At 56.9% G+C, this 18,104-nt stretch overlaps 4 protein-coding genes across 8 annotated transcripts; 3 read left to right on the forward strand and 1 right to left on the reverse strand.

The window, feature by feature from the left end:
- Window positions 1-6,079: 6,079 nt before the first annotated feature.
- FAM3A (FAM3 metabolism regulating signaling molecule A) lies at window positions 6,080-9,852 on the reverse strand. 4 transcript variants are annotated; one of them, XM_090060900.1, is made up of 10 exons: window positions 9,713-9,852; window positions 9,498-9,573; window positions 9,297-9,413; window positions 8,956-8,979; window positions 8,575-8,698; window positions 8,117-8,175; window positions 7,596-7,646; window positions 7,414-7,498; window positions 6,905-7,031; window positions 6,080-6,623 (listed from the first exon to the last, which is right to left on the reverse strand). In XM_090060900.1, the coding sequence occupies exons 2-10, from the start codon at window positions 9,508-9,510 to the stop codon at window positions 6,525-6,527; spliced, it is 699 nt and encodes a 232-aa protein (XP_089917026.1). In that variant the 5' UTR covers window positions 9,511-9,573; window positions 9,713-9,852; the 3' UTR covers window positions 6,080-6,524. The 4 variants fall into 4 exon arrangements, with proteins under 4 accessions (XP_089917026.1, XP_089917027.1, XP_089917024.1 ...); XM_090060901.1 differs by having other exon boundaries at window positions 9,716-9,792; XM_090060898.1 differs by lacking the exon at window positions 9,713-9,852 and having other exon boundaries at window positions 9,498-9,653.
- A 545-nt stretch (window positions 9,853-10,397) lies between these two features.
- UBL4A (ubiquitin like 4A) lies at window positions 10,398-16,325 on the forward strand. 2 transcript variants are annotated; one of them, XM_090060936.1, is made up of 5 exons: window positions 10,398-10,550; window positions 10,845-10,888; window positions 15,211-15,316; window positions 15,609-15,820; window positions 16,082-16,325. In XM_090060936.1, the coding sequence occupies exons 1-5, from the start codon at window positions 10,457-10,459 to the stop codon at window positions 16,190-16,192; spliced, it is 567 nt and encodes a 188-aa protein (XP_089917062.1). In that variant the 5' UTR covers window positions 10,398-10,456; the 3' UTR covers window positions 16,193-16,325. The 2 variants fall into 2 exon arrangements, with proteins under 2 accessions (XP_089917062.1, XP_089917061.1); XM_090060935.1 differs by lacking the exons at window positions 10,398-10,550; window positions 10,845-10,888 and adding an exon at window positions 14,861-15,045.
- SLC10A3 (solute carrier family 10 member 3) lies at window positions 10,895-12,920 on the forward strand. Its single transcript, XM_090060834.1, has one exon. The coding sequence runs from the start codon at window positions 10,919-10,921 to the stop codon at window positions 12,227-12,229; it is 1,311 nt and encodes a 436-aa protein (XP_089916960.1). The 5' UTR covers window positions 10,895-10,918; the 3' UTR covers window positions 12,230-12,920.
- A 1,001-nt stretch (window positions 16,326-17,326) lies between the features above and the next one.
- On the forward strand, window positions 17,327-18,089 carry LAGE3 (L antigen family member 3). Its single transcript, XM_090060937.1, has 3 exons — window positions 17,327-17,478; window positions 17,630-17,758; window positions 17,881-18,089. The coding sequence occupies exons 1-3, from the start codon at window positions 17,453-17,455 to the stop codon at window positions 17,993-17,995; spliced, it is 270 nt and encodes an 89-aa protein (XP_089917063.1). The 5' UTR covers window positions 17,327-17,452; the 3' UTR covers window positions 17,996-18,089.
- Window positions 18,090-18,104: the final 15 nt, after the last annotated feature.

The following is an 18,104-nucleotide window of genomic DNA, read 5'->3' on the forward strand; positions in this document are numbered from 1 at the left end:
GCCTTACTGGACTTGGTGTTGGCTACAGGGGATGACCCGGTAGGGAAGCTGCAGATTTGTGGTCACCTTGGGGATAGTGACCACCAATCAATCAAATTCACCATACAGCATAAGGTGGGTAAGGTAACTAGTAGGGTGGAAGTGTTTGAGTTTAGGAAAGCTAACTTCAGTGTGCTCAAGAGTCTAGTCAATGATGCACTGCAGTAGATAAAGTATTGGCAGATGGGAGTCCAGGAAGGGTGGTCATTTCTAAAGAAAGCAATCCTTCGGGCACAGAGGGAGACTATCCCAGCATGAGGGAAAAGGGGGAAAGGAGCCAAAAAACTTCTTTGGCTAAACAGGGAAATCCAGGGGATCCTGAGGGCAAAAAAGAGGGCATATAAGTGGTGGAAGCAGGGGGAAGCTACCAAAGAGTATACCTACTTGGCCCGCACTTGCAAGGAGGCGGTGAGAAAAGCCAAAGCAACTTCAGAGCTGAGGCTGGCAACACAAATTAAAGACAACAAAAAGCCTTAGGTGTATAGAGAATAAAAGGAAGGTGCAGGGCAGCATAGGACCCCTACTGAACAAGAAGGAGCAATTAGTGACAGATGGGGGACAAGGCTGAGCTATTCAATGAGTTTTTTGTCTCATTGTTATCTTGACCTCTGTTCAGGAAGTCTCCTAATGGGTTCTTAGATGGGCATCAGAGGGACACAAGTCCGCCAACTGTCGACGCTGACTTGGTGCAGAGTCACTTGGATGGACTGGATGTGTTCAAGTCAGCAGGCCCGGATGAGCTGTATCCAAGGGTACTGAAGGAATTGGCCAGTATCATAGCAGAGCCACTGGCACTGCTGTTTGAGTACTTGTGGCAATGAAGTAAGGTCCTGGAGGACTGGAAAAGGGTCAACGTGGTCCCTATTTTCAAGAAGGGGAGGATCTGAGTAATTATAAGCCAGTCAGTCTCACCTCCATCCTTGGAAAGCTCTTTGAAAAGATTATGAAGGATCATATTTGTGGGAGTCCAGTGGGGAAAATAATGCAGTAGGGCAACCAGCATGGATTTCTAGCAGGTAGATCATGCCTAGCCAATCTGGTCTCATTTTATGACAGGATCACAAAATGCTTAGACGCAGGAGTAGAAGTGGATGTCGTTTTCTTGGATTTTAGGAAAGCCTTCGATACAGTATGTTATCCTTCTCATAAATAAAGTAAGAGGCTGTGACATAGATGTTTATATTGTCTGGTGGGTGGTAAATTGGCTTAGCGGTCACACCCAGAGAGTGGTAGTAGACAGGTCGATATCAACCCAGAAGAATGCAAGTAGTGGGGTCCCACAGGGTTCAGTCCTTGGACCTGTACTCTTCAATGTCTTCATCAGTGACTTGGATGTGGGTGTGACGTGTATTCTGTCCAAGTTTGCGGATGACACTAAATTGGGTGAAGTGCACACTCCGGAGGGTAGGGAACAATTGCAGGCAGACCTGGACAGGTTAGAAAAGTGGGCAGTACACAACTGGATGCAGTTGAACAAGGACAAATGCAGAGTGCTGCATCTAGGGTGCAAAAATATCCAGCACACCTACTAGCTGGGAAGTGACCCTCTCAGCAGCACAGAAGCAGAAAGGGATCTTGGAGTCATAGTGGACTCCAAGATGAACGTGAGTTGTCAGCATGATGAAATCATCAGCAAAGCTAACCATGCTTTATCATGCATCAGCAGATGCATGACAAATAGATCCAAGGAGGTGATACTTCCCCTCTATGCGGCATTGATCACACCACAGTTGGAGTATCCTGTCCAGTTTTGGGCACTGTACTTCAAGAAGGATGTTGATAGACTCAAGAGGGTCCAGGGGAGGGCCACTCATATGGTAAGGGGCTTACAGGACAAGCCCTATGAGGAGAGACTGAGGTATCTGGACCTCTTCAGTCTCTGCAAGAGAAGGCTGAGAGGTGATCTTGTCACCACCTACAAATTCATTAAGGGGATGCAGCAAGGGAATGGAGATGCTCTGTTCACCAGGGCACCTCCTGGGGTAACAAGGAACAATGGTCACAAACTGACAGAGACCAGATTTAGGCTAGATATCAGGAAAAACTTCTTGATGGTAAGGGTGGCCAAAATTTGGAATGGGCTTTCAAGGGAGGTGATGTTCCCCTCTACCTTGGTGGTCTTTAAGACAAAGCTGGATAGTAGGGCTGTGAGGCTTCAGACCATGCTTCGAATCCAGAGCTTTGGACGCTTCGGCGTCCAAAGCAGCATGTCCAGATCAAAGCGCTGACTTCATTAGGCTTTCCAAAGCAGTTCGGAGCTTCCGAACTGCTTTGGATGCGCCTTGGAGATCCAGCCATCGGGTATAATGGGGAACCAATTAAATATCTGTAACTTTGTTTTTTGTCAAACTTGCAGGGGTAGTGATCCCTGCCAAGGCCATGAAGCCTGCCAAGTTTCAAGGAGATAAGTGCAAGGGTTTGGGGGGAACTGCACCTCAAGCAGCGGACAAGCAAAACTAGTGACATGGGTGACACTGTGTGTGTTAAGGCACGGCAGGTTGAAAGGTGCAGGGATGGTAGCCCCTGGTGTGGCCACAAAGCCTGCCAACTGTCAAGGAGATAGGTGCAGGGGGGGGCTCTGGGGCCCTGCACCCCTAGCTGCTGACAGACAAAACTCCCGACATGGCTGCTTGTGCAACTGTGTCTGTCTTGGGATGTTGGGGAGACAACACTACTACAGGCCTGGTTGCTAAGCTATTGTGTTACCAGTTACCAATTAATCATGATTCACTCAGGGTCCAGCTCAATACACAGTACCTAGCTACTTCATAATGAGTTAACGAGCATGAATTAACACAAAACCACAGACTAAGGAGAGGAAACAATCAATACAATCAACTGCCCCAAGACAGTCAGTTGCACAAGCACCCATGTCTACCATCCCTGCAGCTTTCATCCTGGTGCACCTTAATACACACAGGGTCATTTATGTCACAAGTTTTGCCTGTCAGCAGCTTGAGGTACAGTTTCCCCCAAACCCTTGCACTTATCTCCTTGAAACTTGGCAGGCTTTGTGGCCTCTGCAGAGGCTACCACCCCTGCAGTTTTCACCCTGCTGTAGTGTAACACGTGCACAGGACACGAATTTTGCTTTCAAGAATTTGGGGTGCGGTTCGCCACGAATCCCTGCACCAATCTTCTTGAAACTTGACAGGTTCCATGCTCTCAGCAGAAGCTACCACGCCTGCAGGTTTCATCTAAATCAGACAAAAAACAACAGCGATAGGTATTTAAATGATTCCCCATTATACCCTATGGCCAGATCTCCAAGGCAGCTCTGAAGCTTCAGAGCTGCTTTGGCCAGATTGAAGCAGGAGCCTGATCTGGAACTCCAGATCGGATCCCTGGCATGCGAAGCGGACAGATCCAAAGCCAGATCAAATAGCTGCCTACCCGCACAGACCTACTGGATAGACATCTGGCTGGGATCATCTGATGCCAGCAGTCTTTCCTGCCTAGGTAGGGGGTCAGACTCAATGATCTGTTGAGGTCCCTTCCAACAATAGCATCTATGAATCAGTGCCACAAAGAGTCATAATTTTGCCAGAAGTTTCATTCCGAAGCTGTTTTGACTAGTTTGAACTCGAAACAGCAAAACTGAAATGAAACAGAGAGCTTTGAAACAGGCTCAAAACTAAATGAGTTATGTCGAAACGTTTCAAAATTTTTAAAGCATTTCAAATTTCAAAGCTCAAGCTGGGCTTGCCTACAGGGAAACAGAAACTAAAGTAAAGAGGGGAGGAGGGAAGGGAAGAGGAGGGAAGGTGGGGTAGGAGTGCTTTCATTATTGACTGTGTAGCTGGCCAGTGACTGTCATCCTTTCTTGAGGTCTCTTCCAATCCCAGTGCTCTGGGGAAGGGATGGAAAAACTGCATAAAAGGCAGCACTGTTTGAACTGCCCTGCTTTCTGCCTTGGTGTCAGTTGAGTGAAGGCGCGCGCGCACACACACACACACACACACACACACACACACGTTTTCCCTGTCAGCAGCTAGTGGTGCGGGCCCCAGAACCCAGACTCCCCTGCACCTATCTCCTAAACAACTGGCAGGCTTCATGGCTGCAGCAAGGCCAGGCAGGCCTGCAGTTTTCACCCCCCTTGGCCCCAAGACAGACACAGTCCCACAAGCACCCATGTCATAAGTTTTGCTTGTCTGCAGCTTAGGTGAAGGGGTTTGGGGGAAACTGCACCTCATCTCCTTGAAACTTGGCAGGCTGTTGCCTCCGCAGGGGCTAGCAAGCCTGCAGTTTTGACCCTGCTGTGGCTTAACACATACACATGATACAAGTTTTTTGCTTTCAAGACTTCGAGGTGGTTTCCCTGAAACCCCTGCCCTCATCTCCTTGAAACTTGGCAGGCTTCATGCTCTTAGAAGGGGCTACCATTCCTGCAAGTTTCATCTAAATTAGGCCAGAAATGACAACATTATAGGCTGGTTTTGAGCTTCCCCATTATAGCCTATGGGCGAAATGTCAAAACAGTGAAACTGTTTCAACTAAACGAAACGGAACAGAAGTTTTTAATCAAAATGAAACTCAAAATGAAACGCTGTTCCATTGAAATGCAAGTCGAAACGGAAGGGTGCCATTTCACACAATCCTACCAGATAGCACAGTAGACAGCCAAAATGTGCTATTGGCCAGGCAAGACTGCGGGCAGGGTTTTTTGGGACAGTCCCCCAGTGGCATCCACAGGAAGTTTTGGGTGGCCCACAAAGTATTTAGATTCATAATCCAATCCTAACCTGACCTTCATTTAGGTCTCTTTACTTGATGTGGAATATTATTTATACATTATTTAGTGCATCTGCCTAGCTAATTAAATTTTCTCTCTTTAGGATGTGTAATTCATTAATAACAAGCTTTTATTGGGTCTAGATTCTTTTTTGAAAAAGGAACTGGGAATAAGCAACCAATTTCAGGCTCATGCATCAGCCTGGATCAGTTCCTGGGAAACCTGGGCTCTGGCAGCTGTGCCCTGTTGCACAGCAGGGGAGTGCATTATGCTTCTATTCCCACCCCAATGCTGTTGCCTTATCCCAGCCACACTCAGGCTGACCCTGCTCTTCCCAGTGCGGCTGTGGGAGACAAGTGGTTAACCCTCCCTTCACCCTAGACAGCTCCCCTCCTCCAAACATGGCAGAGAACCCAGAAGCCCAGCAGACCCACTCAAGAGCAAATAGGGAGCCGTGAGTACAGACCCCAGGGATCCCGCCCCTGGAGAAGAAGGAACGCAGGTGTCTGGGACCCCCAGCCAGAACCACGTGAACCCAGGCATCTGGCCGCAGGGCTCAGCAGTGTCCAGCAGGCACCAGGCCCTGACCAGTCTCACCCAGCTTGGGCACACATGGGGGGTGCGCTGCATGTGCAAAGTGCATGCATACATACTGACCGCTGGCTGCTTTACCTCTATCCACGAGGAGCACAAACCGTCTTGCAGGTGCTTCCTCAGCCTGACCGAGGGTGTTTGTGCCCAACAGCTTGCTAGGAATTTTTCCAACTATTTGAGTTGGTCTAATAAAAGATATCAGATTTATCCAAAGAACCTTGTCTGCCAAAGTGCATGCATGTACACACACATAAGGGGTGCAGTACACTTACAAGGTGCATGCACACACAGTGGGGGAGGGACCTCCCTGCAGCTGCAGAGGGAGGCAACACAGGCTGCCCTTATCAAAAATGGCCACTATGGTGGGATTATATACAAGCAACAGATCACTGCCAAGATGGCTGCCACTCTGGCCCCTGCCCCTTAGTAAAAATGGCCACCCTACATTCCCTCAGCCTGCCACTTTCAAACATGGCCACTTGCTTAGTACCTGGAAACTCACAGCCAGTAGGGTAGGGCTCCGGGGCCACTGGCCAACAGGGAGTAGTGAGGGATGGTGTGGCACTACCGCACATGGGGTGGTCTTGCACGCTTAGGTTGCACCTAGGGCTCTGGAGGGGCTAGGCCTCAGATGCGTGGGTCCTGCCCAAGGGGATGGTATTACTGGGGGGGGGGGGTCCTAGCCCCCCTGCCCAAGGACAAAAGGCCAGGTTGGGCTGCACTGTTTTTATTTGGGGAAAGCAGCCCCAAGGAAACGGGGTGGAGCCGTTACAATGACTGACAATTGAAACACCCCCAGCCCTGGGGCTCTCCCCACACCAACCCACCTGTTATGGTACTACTTGGGGGTGGGGGTGCGATAACCCACAGACAATCCCCCCCTCAGACCCTAAAACCACATTCCTGTCCTCTGGCCCGGGGGGGGCGGGGCAGGGGCACCTCCAGCATAAGGCACTTGGGGGGCAGCAGATTACTGCCCTCCCCAGAAATCTGAGTTGGAACTGGAAAGGTGGGGAACTGGGAGCCCAGAGCCTGGGTTTGCTCCTAGCACATGGGACATAAGTTAGAGTCAGTGGGTTGGGGGGAAACAGCCCTGCCCTGTCTTTGCTGGGGGGTTTCACAGGGGCCCTAGCTGCCCACTGCAGTGCGGAGGTGATCACTGGCCCTCAGGCGTGCGCTGTGGGACACAGCCAGCCAGCTCCAGCGCCTCAGGCCAGCCCTCGTACTTGTTGGAGCTCTTGCTGTTCTTCATGTGCTGCGAAGTAGGGGGGAAGAACAAAACAGAGGTCGGCCCCCGCAACTCTCAAACCACATCCCCTTCTTCCCCCCCCAAACCTACATAAGCCCCCACCTCCCATCTCCCAGCCTAGGGTGGCCCTCCCCAGTCTCAGACCCCCCACTTCCAGCCCTAGAGCCCCCCTCCTTCCACCCTGGGATTTCCAGACTGCCCACAGTTCTGGACACCTTTCCAATCACTTCCCAACCTAAGGGACCTGATGCCACAAGGAAAGAGGGAGGGCCCCTGGAGGCTCTGACCTGCTCAAAGGGACTCTTGTCCTGCACCCCCTTGGCACCCGCGAAGACCCAGCTGTCACGGAAGGCAAGGTCAGCAGCCGCCCGGCTGCCCAGTGCCCCAAACAGCCCCCGCGCCTCCTCATTCATCCTGGAGAGGAAAGGGAGTCAGGGCCCCCAAGGTTGGTAGCCCTTCCCAAGAGGTAGCCATGGCCCCCTGGGAGCCCCACAGACTCACCCCTATCTGGCCACCCACTTCCCTCGCCGCCCCTTAGAACTCAAGGGTAGGAAATGGGAGCTGATGCTGGTGTGTCCTACATGCCTCCAGGGGTTGAGGGTAGAAGGAAGAGGGGTGTTCAGTGGATACCTGGGTTCTTTGTGTGTGTGCAGACATGTCCCAGCCAGCCTAGTCCCTTACTCCCAGAAAGGAAGACTTCACTATCCTCTGCCCCAAAATGTCGCCAGGTCCAGAGGAGAAAATATTGGGCTGGTTTGAAAGGGGTGGGGGATGCCCTCATGAGTTGTATGCTCACTTAGTGGCTGGGTCATCGAATGAAGCCACGAACACCAGGGTCCCTTCGTGCAGGGGGCGCAGAAACTTCAGCAGCTCGTTGACATCTGTGGGGAGACCGGGGTGGGGGGGGGCGGAAAAGAGGTGAGCACATGACCAGGCCTCCTCCCCCCATGCCCTACAATCCCACCAGGACCCACTCACCTCCAGCCCACATATCAAAGGCCTTGGCATCAATCAGCTCCCCATTCACACCTAGACAGAAAGGAGGCAGCATCAGAGCCCCAGACCAGCTCCCAACCTGGAGAGAACCCAGAGACTTACAAGCTCCCAGCCCCCACTGCTCCCACCCTCCTCCCAGATAACCCAGGCATCCAGTCTCCCAGCCCTCTCTGCTCCCCTCCCCACCCCCCTCTCCCTATCCAGACAGCCCAGTGTCTGAGCTCCCAGGTGACCAAGTGATCCCATTCCCCAGAGCTGGGGAGAGAACCCAAGCATCCTGACTCCCAACCCCCATCCCGAGAACCTAGGTGTATGGACTCCCATCCCTCCACTCTCTTTCCCACCAGAGTGGAGGATAGAATCCAGGAACCCTAGCCCCCTGCCACTTCTCCCCACCACCCCTCCCCTGGGACCAGAAATATGCTCCACCCTGACTGGACCCTGTCTCTGCCCAGCTCCCCCAATACCCCCTCCAGGGACCAGACCCCCCCCCCCAGCTTCACCATTGACCAGGGCGATGTTCAGGCCACGGCCAACGTTGTTCTTGACGCTGCTCATAAGCCTGGAAGGAAATTTGTGGATAAGGGGGGCTGGTGAGATCAGAGCAAAGTCCACAACTGCTCCCCACCAATTCCAGGGCTGAGGACCCAGACACCTGGGGTCTCTGGGAGGGGAGCAGGGGCTGGGGGTCAGAGCAGCCTGGAGCTGGCTACAGCCAGACAGGTCTCAGGGACTGGGCAGGGGCCAGAAGCACTGGTAGGTGAAAGGGGCCCCCAACCCCTCACCTGCCCCCCCATGGTCCCCCTGCCTCTCCCATATTGGAGATATACCCTCCCCCCAGCTGGCCACAGCAACTCCAGGGACCCTTCCTAGGAGTAAGAGCAGGGGGAGCTGGGAACCAGGACACCTGAGTTGTCTCCTACTGTTTCCCTATTCATCTCCAGCGCCCTCCCACACTCACATCTGGTCTTCAAGGCAGATCTTGGGCCCCACAACATTGGCAGCACCACTGACAAGGCGGAAAGCAAAGTGATGCTCAGGGCAGGGCTGGGGCAGCCCACACTTGAACCATCGTGGCCTTGGCTCTGCAGAAGGAAGGAAGTGAGGGAGAGGTCAGGGCGGCATCCCTAATCCACCCCCATCCCTCCACGTGGTGGGGGGCACTGAATGGAGATGCAGCCATGGAGTCACTCATCCTCGCCCGTACAGCCAGCCTCAGGTGGGGGGCGGGGGCAGGGGGATCCATCTAGAGCACTGCCACCTCCCCTTCCAGGGACCGCCGCCCCTGTCTACCTGGGGACTGCCCAATAAAGCACCCTCCCCACCCCCGCAAGTCACCTACCAGCTGTGGGGGGGTTCTCAGGGCCTGCAGAGAGAAACCACCATCAGTGCCCCCAGCCCCCCTTAGAGACTGCTGCATAAGAGAAATCCCAGCCCTACCAAGACCTATGCAGCCCCCCCTCCTTTCACCCCCCACAAGAGGACTGAGCGGACAAGGGTCACCGAGCTCCACTGCAGGGATTCAGGGTGCCCTCCAGCCCCTCCCAGTCAGAAATAACCCCCCAGCCCCGGGGCTGGCCACAGCAGCTGTGAGGCCCCTGCCTGGGTGTGGTGCAGGGAAGCAGGGGGTATAGCAGCCCACAGCCCCAGTACCAAGCCCTCAAGCAAGGGCCCCAGACCTACTGGCCAGGAAGTGCTGGAGCCGGGTGAAGCCAAAGCCACTCTCGGTGCCCAGCAGGAGGCTGGCCAGGATCCAGGTGAGGCCGGCAGTGAGGACGATGACGACCACGCGGAGTGGGCCTGGGGGAGGCAGAGCTGGGGTACACAGGGATGCTCCCACCCCTACCCCCGCCCCCGCCCCAATGGCCTGCGGGCCACTCTCACCTGCCAGCCTCATGACCCCGCCCGGGGCCCGAGGGGGCGTTGAGAGGACAGGGCCCGGCCGCGTCAAACTCCGCGGCTGCAAGAAGACCGGGGTTGGATTCACCGACGCAAGCCCCAGGGCCCTGCAGATCTTCCCACCCCTGCCCCACATGGCCCCGACTGCCCCATCCCCCACATGGGGCGCCCCCAGCCCCCCGCACATGACCAGGCCACACCACGTGGGCGCCGAGCGGGGCCGCAGCTGGGTGGGTCCCGCGGCAGCACCAGCCCTGAAAGCTGCCGGGTAGCGCCTGATCTCGGACCGCACCCTCCCCCAACCCAATAAGGCCCCACCCCCATCTCCCTTGGCATCCTATAGCAGAGGAGGAATGGTGGGCTGCGACGCCCCGCTACCCCTTGAGAGGGAGGGGCGTCCCTAATTCCACCAATGAGAGCGCGGGGTTCCAAGTAACCCACCAATTAGGGCGTAGGGGTTCCCTTAGCCTCAGCCAATGACAGGAAGGGGAGCCCCTGATTCAGCCAATCAAATCACACAGCTCCAGGGAAGGTGAAGGGGGCGTGGCTTCTAATTCGAGGCTTCGGCAGAAAGTCACATTTAATCGGAACGTATCATGGGCCAATCAGAATCCAGGCTGCCCGTCATCCCACCGATACTTAGGAGCATAAGACCGGGAAAGCCGGGGGGGGTGGACAAATGGGCTGTACCCCCCGGCATGGCAAGGGGGCGGGACTGAAACATGCCACCCGTCAGATGACAGGGTGGGAAGCAAACCAGCAACCACAGCATAGCTAAACCATTCCCCAACCAATCAGGGCTCAGGCTACGCCTAATTCCGCCTTTCCACTTCTGGCAGGGAGGGAAGTTGACTGCAACTCCCAGTCCTTCCCTGTCCCTTTGGCTTTCCGGGGTGGGCGGGACCCATGATGAGAGGGCATGCCCTAGGGGCGTAGCTGGGACTATGACGTATGGCTGGGGGCGTGGCCGCGGCCAGGAGGGAGGAAGCAGCTGGGCGCAGCCGGGTCCCACAGGGGCTGTGAAAGTTGCAGGAGCAGGTAAGCGGGACAAAGAAGTCAGGGGTCAGTTAGGAGCGGGGGGAGGAGGGGTAGGCCTGACACCTGGGGTCAGAGGTCAGGGTGGGGGGGTATCTACTTTCTGGGCGGGGAGGAAGATACTGGGGTGTAGGAGAGGGTTGGGGGGCAGGAGCCAAGCCGGTAGTGGCTCCATGTGTTCCATTTCTGGCTGCTTTCTCCCCAAAACCCTGTTCCAAGGCGGGGGGGGGGGCTGCTGGGGCACCCCCTCCCCCATTTCTACCCCCTCCATAACCTCTGGCCTCTCCCCCTGCTCAGGATCAATGGAAGCACCCCAGAGCCCCTATGCGACAGCCATGAGGGTATGACCCCCACCCCCACCCAGGAGCGTGATGCTAAAGGTCATGGCCCAGGTGCCCATCTCCATGGCCTCCTGGCTGCTGCTGTTGCTGCTGCTGGGGGGGGGCAGCTGTGGCAAAGCCCCATACCTGACCGTGGGTGATGGCAGCGCCCTGGAGTTCGAGTTCCCTGAACGCAGCCGCGGCATCATGGTGGTGTCCAGCCGCTATGGGGGCAACAGCACTGGCACCAGGCAGCCGCGGCTGCGCGTGGCCTCACTGGCCCCGGATGTGCTGGCAGTGGAGAACATCAGCGCCCTGTGCTGCGGTGCCAGCGGCTTCCTGGTGGCCATCCGCTCAGGGCCAGCCGGCCTGGCCCCCCTTCAGCTGCGGCTGCTGGACCGCCAGCACCTGGTAGAGGAGCGCCGTGACTACCGGGTGCGAGTGGCAGCCGCTGTGGTCCCGGTCCCAGCGCTGAGCCACTTCTCAGAGAACCCGGTGCTGTACGCGCTGCTGCCCCTCATCTTCCTCAATAAGTGTGCCTTTGGCTGCAAGGTAGAGGCTGAGGCACTGCGGGGCCTGGCCCGCCACCCCCAGCCCATGCTGCTGGGCATGGTGGGCCAGTTTGTGGCCATGCCTCTGTATGGCTATCTGCTGTCGTGGGCCCTGGCACTGCCCCAGGGCCTGGCGCTGGGACTGGTCATCACCTGCTCCTCACCAGGTGGAGGTGGTGGCTACCTCTACAGCCTGCTGCTGGGTGGTGATGTCACACTGGCCATCTCCATGACGCTGCTGTCCACTGTGGCAGCTGCAGGGCTCATGCCGCTGTCATGGGCACTGTACGGGCGGCTGCTGAGTGCCCCACCAGGCCTGCATGTGCCTGTGGGCAAGATCCTGGGCACACTACTCTTCATCGCTGCACCCATCTCAACTGGCATTGTGGTAAAGTGCAAGCTGCCACGTGTCGCCAGGTTGCTGCTGCTGCTTCTCAAGCCCTTCAGCTTTCTGCTCCTCCTCGGGGGCCTGGCCATGGCCTACCACATGGGCGCTGTCATCCTGGCCGAGGCACAGGCACCCGTGGTGCTGGCCGGCCTCACCGTGCCAGCTGTGGGGCTCCTGTTGGGCTATGGGTTGGCAGCTGGGCTGGGGCTGCCAGGCCCCCACCGTCGGACTGTGGCCATCGAGGTAGGGGTGCAGAATAGCCTGCTGGCCCTGGCTGTGTTGCAGCTCTCTTTCCAGCGCCATCAGGCAGACATGGCCTCCCAGGCACCCTTTGTTGTGGCCCTCAGTGGCACCTCTGAGATGCTGATACTCGTCTTGGTGAATCTCCTCTACCAGCGCCTCTGGCCCCCACCTGGCCCCTGAGACCTGGCCAACTGTGGCTGGTTTCCAGCTGCAGTGCCCCCCCGCCCCCAACTTCCAATCCTGAGGCCCCAGAGCCAAGAACCAAAGGAGAAAATGGGGGGACCATCTATTTTTCTACTGCTGTGTTTTCTAGTCCACCACCCATGACCCTGCTCCAGGTACAGAGCAGGGTAACGGGGGTAGTTCTAGAATGAGAATAAGCCAGGCATGGGGCCCCCTCCACCCTGGTTCTGGGGGAGTGGCTGGAAAAGAATGTGAGCAACATGCTGTGACTGGAGGCTTTAGGGAGGGGCTGGAGTAGACAGAAGACTTTGGGACCTTATTAGTTAATGAAGGGGAAACAGGGCAGCTGACATGTCATTCACTTCTGATCCACAGCCCCCTGACCCATCCCAGCTCTTCCTCTCACTCCCCTGTAGCAGGTGCCCCACTCTTCTGGCACACAGGAGTGTTGCTCCTGCCCAGGGCAGGGCACTTGGCCCCCAACCTGGATGAGTGGTGGGAGGAGGGCTGGCAGGTGCAAGGACAGGTAAGCCCCCCATCCCTCTCTGGGCAGACCTGAGTCTAGCTGCCCCCACTCCCTCTTGCAGATGGAAAATGCGAAAACTTGGCCTCTTTACTGTACCCCCATTGCCACTGGACTTGGGGAGAGATGGGAGGAGCTGTGGGGTGGGGTCACAGCCATGTTCTAGGAGGGGTGGGCTTGGGGGTGCTGCAGTTTGGGAGGGAGGAGAAACAGCAGAGGGCTGTGAGTCAGGAATGAGGGTCACTGTCAGGGCTTGGAGCTGGGGGTGGGAGGGCATCAGGTCTGGGTTGGCTGTAACTGGCTGGTTTGGCTGATATCGATGAAAATCTATTTTTCCATCCTCGTGTCCGTGTTCTTTCCATCTCCGGGCTCTCGTGGACACAGCCCTCCCCTTCCCTTTCTGGGTATGGAACAGTTGGCTGTGGGGGCAGGTGCCTTCCATGCACATGAGATCCCCTATCCAAGCCCCACTTCTGCTGCAGGGACCCTAGCACAAACCCACTGCCCCCAGCCTGGGCCAGGATTCCAAGGGCTCCTGGAAGAGCCAGGTGCCCTAGCTGTCTCAGGTCTTCTGCTACCTGCCAGCTGGCTCCAGCCATAGACACCCAATCACCGGTGGGCCTGAATATTTCAAGCTGTGCTGTGGCTCAGGTGATGCCTTGCAGGGGGCTGTATCCCAGCCCAGGGGTTTTGGGCTGGGGTAGAGGGCAGCCTAGTGAAACCGGAAGCAGGTAGAGGCAGCAGCAAGAGCAGACTTAGAGCAGCCTCAGCACCATTCTGAACCTCCTCCAGTTGCCTCAAAGCCTGCTGAATCACTAGGCAAGAAACTCATAGATGGTCCCTCCTTGCCCATCTTCATTGCCCCAAATTTCAAGAGCTTCTGTCTGTCCCAGCAAAGGTAGCCCCCAAGACACTGCTAACAGTAAACACGTCCTCTTCCTATCAGTTTTCATCTGGTCAGAGATGCCCAAGGCATATTCCCCACCTGAGGGACAGAGTTAAGGGGACTTCAGCACAGAAGCAGGAGAAGGTAGGTAAGGCAAGCCTCCCACCATTCACATGGCTCAGCCATAGAGTGATACCACCACCCACCACCAGGTTTATTTCTCAGCCCCACGTGATGAAAATACATGTGGTGAACCCATGTGGCTGCTTCTGGGCTATTGCCTCCTCCCTTGGGGCCTTTCCTACCCAGCAGCCAGGGACTGTATCCCAGCATCCATCAGCTGGAGGACACCACCATCCTGCCAGGCACCACCCAAGCTGAGGGACACAGAGGCAGCCAGGTGCATTCCAACAAGAAGCTTGGTTGTACACAGCACACCCCGTTGATGCATAGATCTGGCCCATTCCTGGCAGTCAGTGTCAGGTCCTCTGGAGTCTCAACAGCAAACTGAGGTCCCCACTAGATGTTACATATATTGCACAAATCCCTGGTTCATCATTTAGATCGGCTCGTGTGAAAATTCCTCATCACGCCATAAAGATCATGCTTTCCAGCTGTAAACAAAGCCAAGCGGCTACAAAGTTAGTGTTTGAAAATGTGTCACACAGCCGCTGGTTTCTCTCAAGCTTTAATTCAAATGTGCAACCAGAGGGATTCAATGCAAGAAAGAGACCCCAGGCTGAAGCCAAAGGAACGGGAAACCCTGGAATCCACACCAAAAGGACATGGGGATGGAATTCCTGACCCCAATGCAGCATGAGGCTGACCCCAAGCAGAGGGTTGAGATCTTGTAGCCAGGAACCCTCTGCTGCAAGTCGCAATATTGCCCAGCACTACCAAGTTAGGCAACCCCCCCACCCCCATGAACCTGCAGTTCATCACCATGGAGCGTATTTATTCTGGAACCTACTGCTAACACTTAAGGAAGGATAGCTTTCTGGCCTGACAAAGCCCAGAAGCCTACGGGCAGCACAGAACAACACCCCCAATCCCCTGTGCTGGTGCGTTAATTGCTCCCCATTTGTTGCTCTCGCCTGATGCTTAGTTGCAAACGCAAGGCGTGGAATGAGTACAGCTGAAGTTCCCACTCAAAGGAGCACTATAGCCCCCAAGAGACAGCTCTATGGTGCAGAGTACGCCCACTGCACTTCCGTCCCCACAATACTGAGAGGGCCGCTCTATCTCTAACTGAGTCTTCGTCTCTGTCTAGGCCGCGCTACTTCCGGCCTGCTTCTCTATAGTTCCTCCGCGGCTACTCTGGCCGTCTAACTCTATGGTGTAGTTAAAGGGCTCGCGATGCTGCTTACGGTGAAGGCACTTCAGGGTCGGGAGTGCAGTCTCCAGGTGTGGGAGCCCGGGAGAGTTGGGGGAGGACGGACAAGGTGGGGGTAGATACGTGAGGGCGGGCAGCGGGAGTTCTAAGTTGGAGAGGGGGGTGCCCTGGGGGGGGATCTGGGGGTGTGGCTGGGGTTCAGGCCGGGGGGATCTGTCCGTCACTGTTCCCCCCAGGTCTCCCCGGACGAGCGCGTCGGGGCCTTGAAGTGCCTGGTGGCTGAGAATCTCCATGTCCCCGTGGCTCAGCAGCGGCTGCTCTTCAAGGGCAAGGCCCTGGCTGGTGGGTCTGGGGGCAGCTCTGGGGGGTTGTGGGGGATCAGCTGAGCCTTGCGGGGACAGGGGCTGCTGCCTGAACATCACTGTGGAGGGCGTTTACGCTGGAGCCTACTGATAACACTATGGAGCCAACCAACCTATCTCCCTCCCACCCAAGGAGGCTGGTGAGGGCTGCTCTGGGGGCGGGGGGTCCAGCAGTTGCTTCCAGGGTGCAGTATAAGGACCTCGAGGATTCAGCAAAGCTGAGAGCGGTGATGGGTTCCCAGGGTGGGGGGTTCACCCTTGTGCCTCCACAGATGAGCACCGGCTCTCAGACTATGCCATTGGCCCTGAGTCCAAGCTGAACCTGGTAATCAAGCCACCAGAGAAGGCATCACCTGAGGAGACTGGGCGTAAAGGCCCCCCCCCTGCCACACCCTTCCCCACCCTCTGGCCCCAGCTCACCCAGGTCCTGGCACGGCATTTTAGCACAGCTGACATGGAGAAGGTGCTGGAGCAGCTGCAGAAGGTGAGTCCTGGGCATGGGTCTGGCTACAAGATATGGCTGTTTCTGGGGTGGGGTGTGTCAGGGGCTGGGTATGACAAGGCCCCCCTTTCCTGGCACCAGGATGTAGCCACCTGTGGGGCAGGGAGTGTCTGGGGCTGGTTACACCCCTTGCATGACGCTAACATGTGCCTACTTTTTCAGGGGACCTATAGAGGGGGCTGGTTATACCAAGACCACCCAGCATCAGTGCCCCCCCCCATATAACATTCCTCTTTTCCCCAGGACTATGACCGCAGCCTTCGCCTCCTGAGTCTGGATGACATAGAGCGCTTGGCCACCCGGGTCCTGCACCCTGACACACCTGACATGTTGGAGATGGGCTTTCTGGACTAGCCCCCAGGGGGGTAGGGGAGGGGAAACCCCCCTCCCCTCCTCTGCCCCTGCTCCTGCTCTGAACTGCTGCTAATGAGCTGGTGGCCAATGTAACCTTTCTCCTCCCCACAATTAAAGGTGGCGGTGAGTGCAAGACTGGCCTGGCTCTGTCTGGTTAAACAGGAGACCCCCCACTCCCATTTGCCAAGCACAGAGACACAGTTACCTCTAAAGGGAGTGATACAGGGATCCTCACCTGGCACCATGCTGCAGCTGCCCTGGGAGGAGGGGGGTTGGGAAGTGTTTTGGGGGAGGATGGCTTATATAGGGGGCCCCTGCTCAAGTGTTTAAATGTGGCTGCCTCTGGGGCAGGATGCCAGGCAGAGGCTGTCTAGACAGGGACTCTTCAACTGGTCCCAAGATGCAGCTGGCTCTAGGGTGTGGCACATCAGGGACTGCATGCACAGGGCTCCCTCACTTGCCACTGAGATGCAGCTGGCTCTGGGATTATGGGGGTGGGGGGCAGGTCACTACATACATGGAGATCCCTCTCCTGTGCTGCTCCCCCCTGACCCTGAGGCAGCCATGCGACCAATGCTTAAGTGTACTACCTGCTTACACTGTCGTAAGGATGGGGCTCTGCTTCTCAGTCTCAAGCTGGATGTTGGCCTGTAGTTCCCAGGGCTGCACTTTGCTGGCCTGCATGTGTTTAAAAAATAATTTGAAAAAGGAATGAACAGTTAGCAGGGCAGTAAGGCCCTGGACCAGCTCTTAGTTACTCTTCGTTGTGAAGTACCAGGACCTGCTGGGGGGGCGGGGCATAGTTCTATAGGCTCCTCCTCGCTCAAGAATGAGAAGCAGCCACCTCTGGGGTGGGGCACGCTGGGGCTAGGTGTAACAGGGCTTCCTTAGCCAGCGCTGAGTTGTAGCTGGCCCTGGGAAGGGAGCCAGACATGGACTCCTGGGTTCCTCCTGCCCTGGAGGAGTGGGGAGGAGAGGGAGCGGGTGCGGGCAAGCCTGTGTTCTGCCTCCTAGGTGGCAGGGGGATGGGCACCTCTTCGGGGTGTTGCCTCAGGGCCCAGAGGGCGGGGCTTCCAGCCGGCTGACGTTTCTTGCGAGCACAAGGAGGGGCGTAGCCTCTCGGTGCAGAGCCTTGGAAGAGGGGTGGTGGGGTGGGCCGCCACGCTGTGAAGCGCTTAACATTCCGGGGTGGGGCCCGGTGACGTATGAACGTTCTGTAGGCGGAGCTTTTTCTGCGGCACGTGGGGCGGAGCCGGCAGGATGGAGGCGCCGCGAGTGCTGGAGTTGTATCCGGAGCGTGGGGGCGCGGGAAGGCGGGGCGGGGGGGCGGGGGTCCCGGCCCGGCGGCCTCACACCCAAGTCGCACAAGAGCTGCCCCGGGGCTGCTGACGCCCCGGTCCCAGCCTCGGCTCCTGACTCGCCTTAACTCGGCCCCAGCGCACTGAGCGTCCCGTTCCCGTCCCCGCTGGATGCGCTGATTGCCCACAGGGCCCTGAGTCCTGACCCCGAGCCCCGGAAAGGGGAGGTCAGCAAAGAACTGACGGTGGTGGAGAACTTGCTGCACGTGTGAGTGACCCCGCCCTGGGGCGGGGGAAGGTGGGGCGAGAGTGCGGGGCCTCACTCACGATGAGGGGGGGCGGGAGTGCGTGTGCAAGACCCCAGCTCCATGACATTTTGGTGTCCCACAGGCACTGGCGGGCGGCAGAGGCCCGGCTCCTGCGCGTCTCCATCAGCTCCTTCCTGGACCATCTAGGCCTTGTGGTGGAAACCATGGAGCAGTTTGGGCCTCCTGTGCCCCGGTGACTCAGGATATGGGGTGGGTGCACCTCCCACCCCAGCAGCAGATGCCGCCACAGCCCTGCTCTATGCTTCAGTAATAAACTGCAGCTGAGCCTTGGCAGCTGGTGTCAGA

Source organism: Crocodylus siamensis, chromosome 8 (assembly GCF_052110815.1).
Source record: "Crocodylus siamensis isolate JL-2025a chromosome 8, ASM5211081v1, whole genome shotgun sequence".
Taxonomy (NCBI): Eukaryota; Metazoa; Chordata; order Crocodylia; family Crocodylidae; genus Crocodylus; species Crocodylus siamensis.

Coding starts and splice junctions, on each gene's coding strand:
- FAM3A (XM_090060898.1), bottom strand. CDS start 9,648: ATGTGGGGCAGGGGTGGGAAGATCTGCAGGGCCCTGGGGCTTGCGTCG. Junction 9,414..9,497: donor CGGGGTCATGAGGCTGGCAG/GTGAGAGTGGCC, acceptor TGCCTCCCCCAG/GCCCACTCCGCGTGGTCGTC. Junction 7,647..8,116: donor GAACATCGCCCTGGTCAATG/GTGAAGCTGGGG, acceptor CTTTCTGTCTAG/GTGTGAATGGGGAGCTGATT.
- UBL4A (XM_090060936.1), top strand. CDS start 10,457: ATGACGTATGGCTGGGGGCGTGGCCGCGGCCAGGAGGGAGGAAGCAGC. Junction 10,551..10,844: donor TGTGAAAGTTGCAGGAGCAG/GTAAGCGGGACA, acceptor CCCCCTGCTCAG/GATCAATGGAAGCACCCCAG. Junction 15,821..16,081: donor TGCTGGAGCAGCTGCAGAAG/GTGAGTCCTGGG, acceptor TCTTTTCCCCAG/GACTATGACCGCAGCCTTCG.
- SLC10A3 (XM_090060834.1), top strand. CDS start 10,919: ATGCTAAAGGTCATGGCCCAGGTGCCCATCTCCATGGCCTCCTGGCTG.
- LAGE3 (XM_090060937.1), top strand. CDS start 17,453: ATGGAGGCGCCGCGAGTGCTGGAGTT. Junction 17,479..17,629: donor GCGCCGCGAGTGCTGGAGTT/GTATCCGGAGCG, acceptor ACTCGGCCCCAG/CGCACTGAGCGTCCCGTTCC. Junction 17,759..17,880: donor GTGGAGAACTTGCTGCACGT/GTGAGTGACCCC, acceptor GGTGTCCCACAG/GCACTGGCGGGCGGCAGAGG.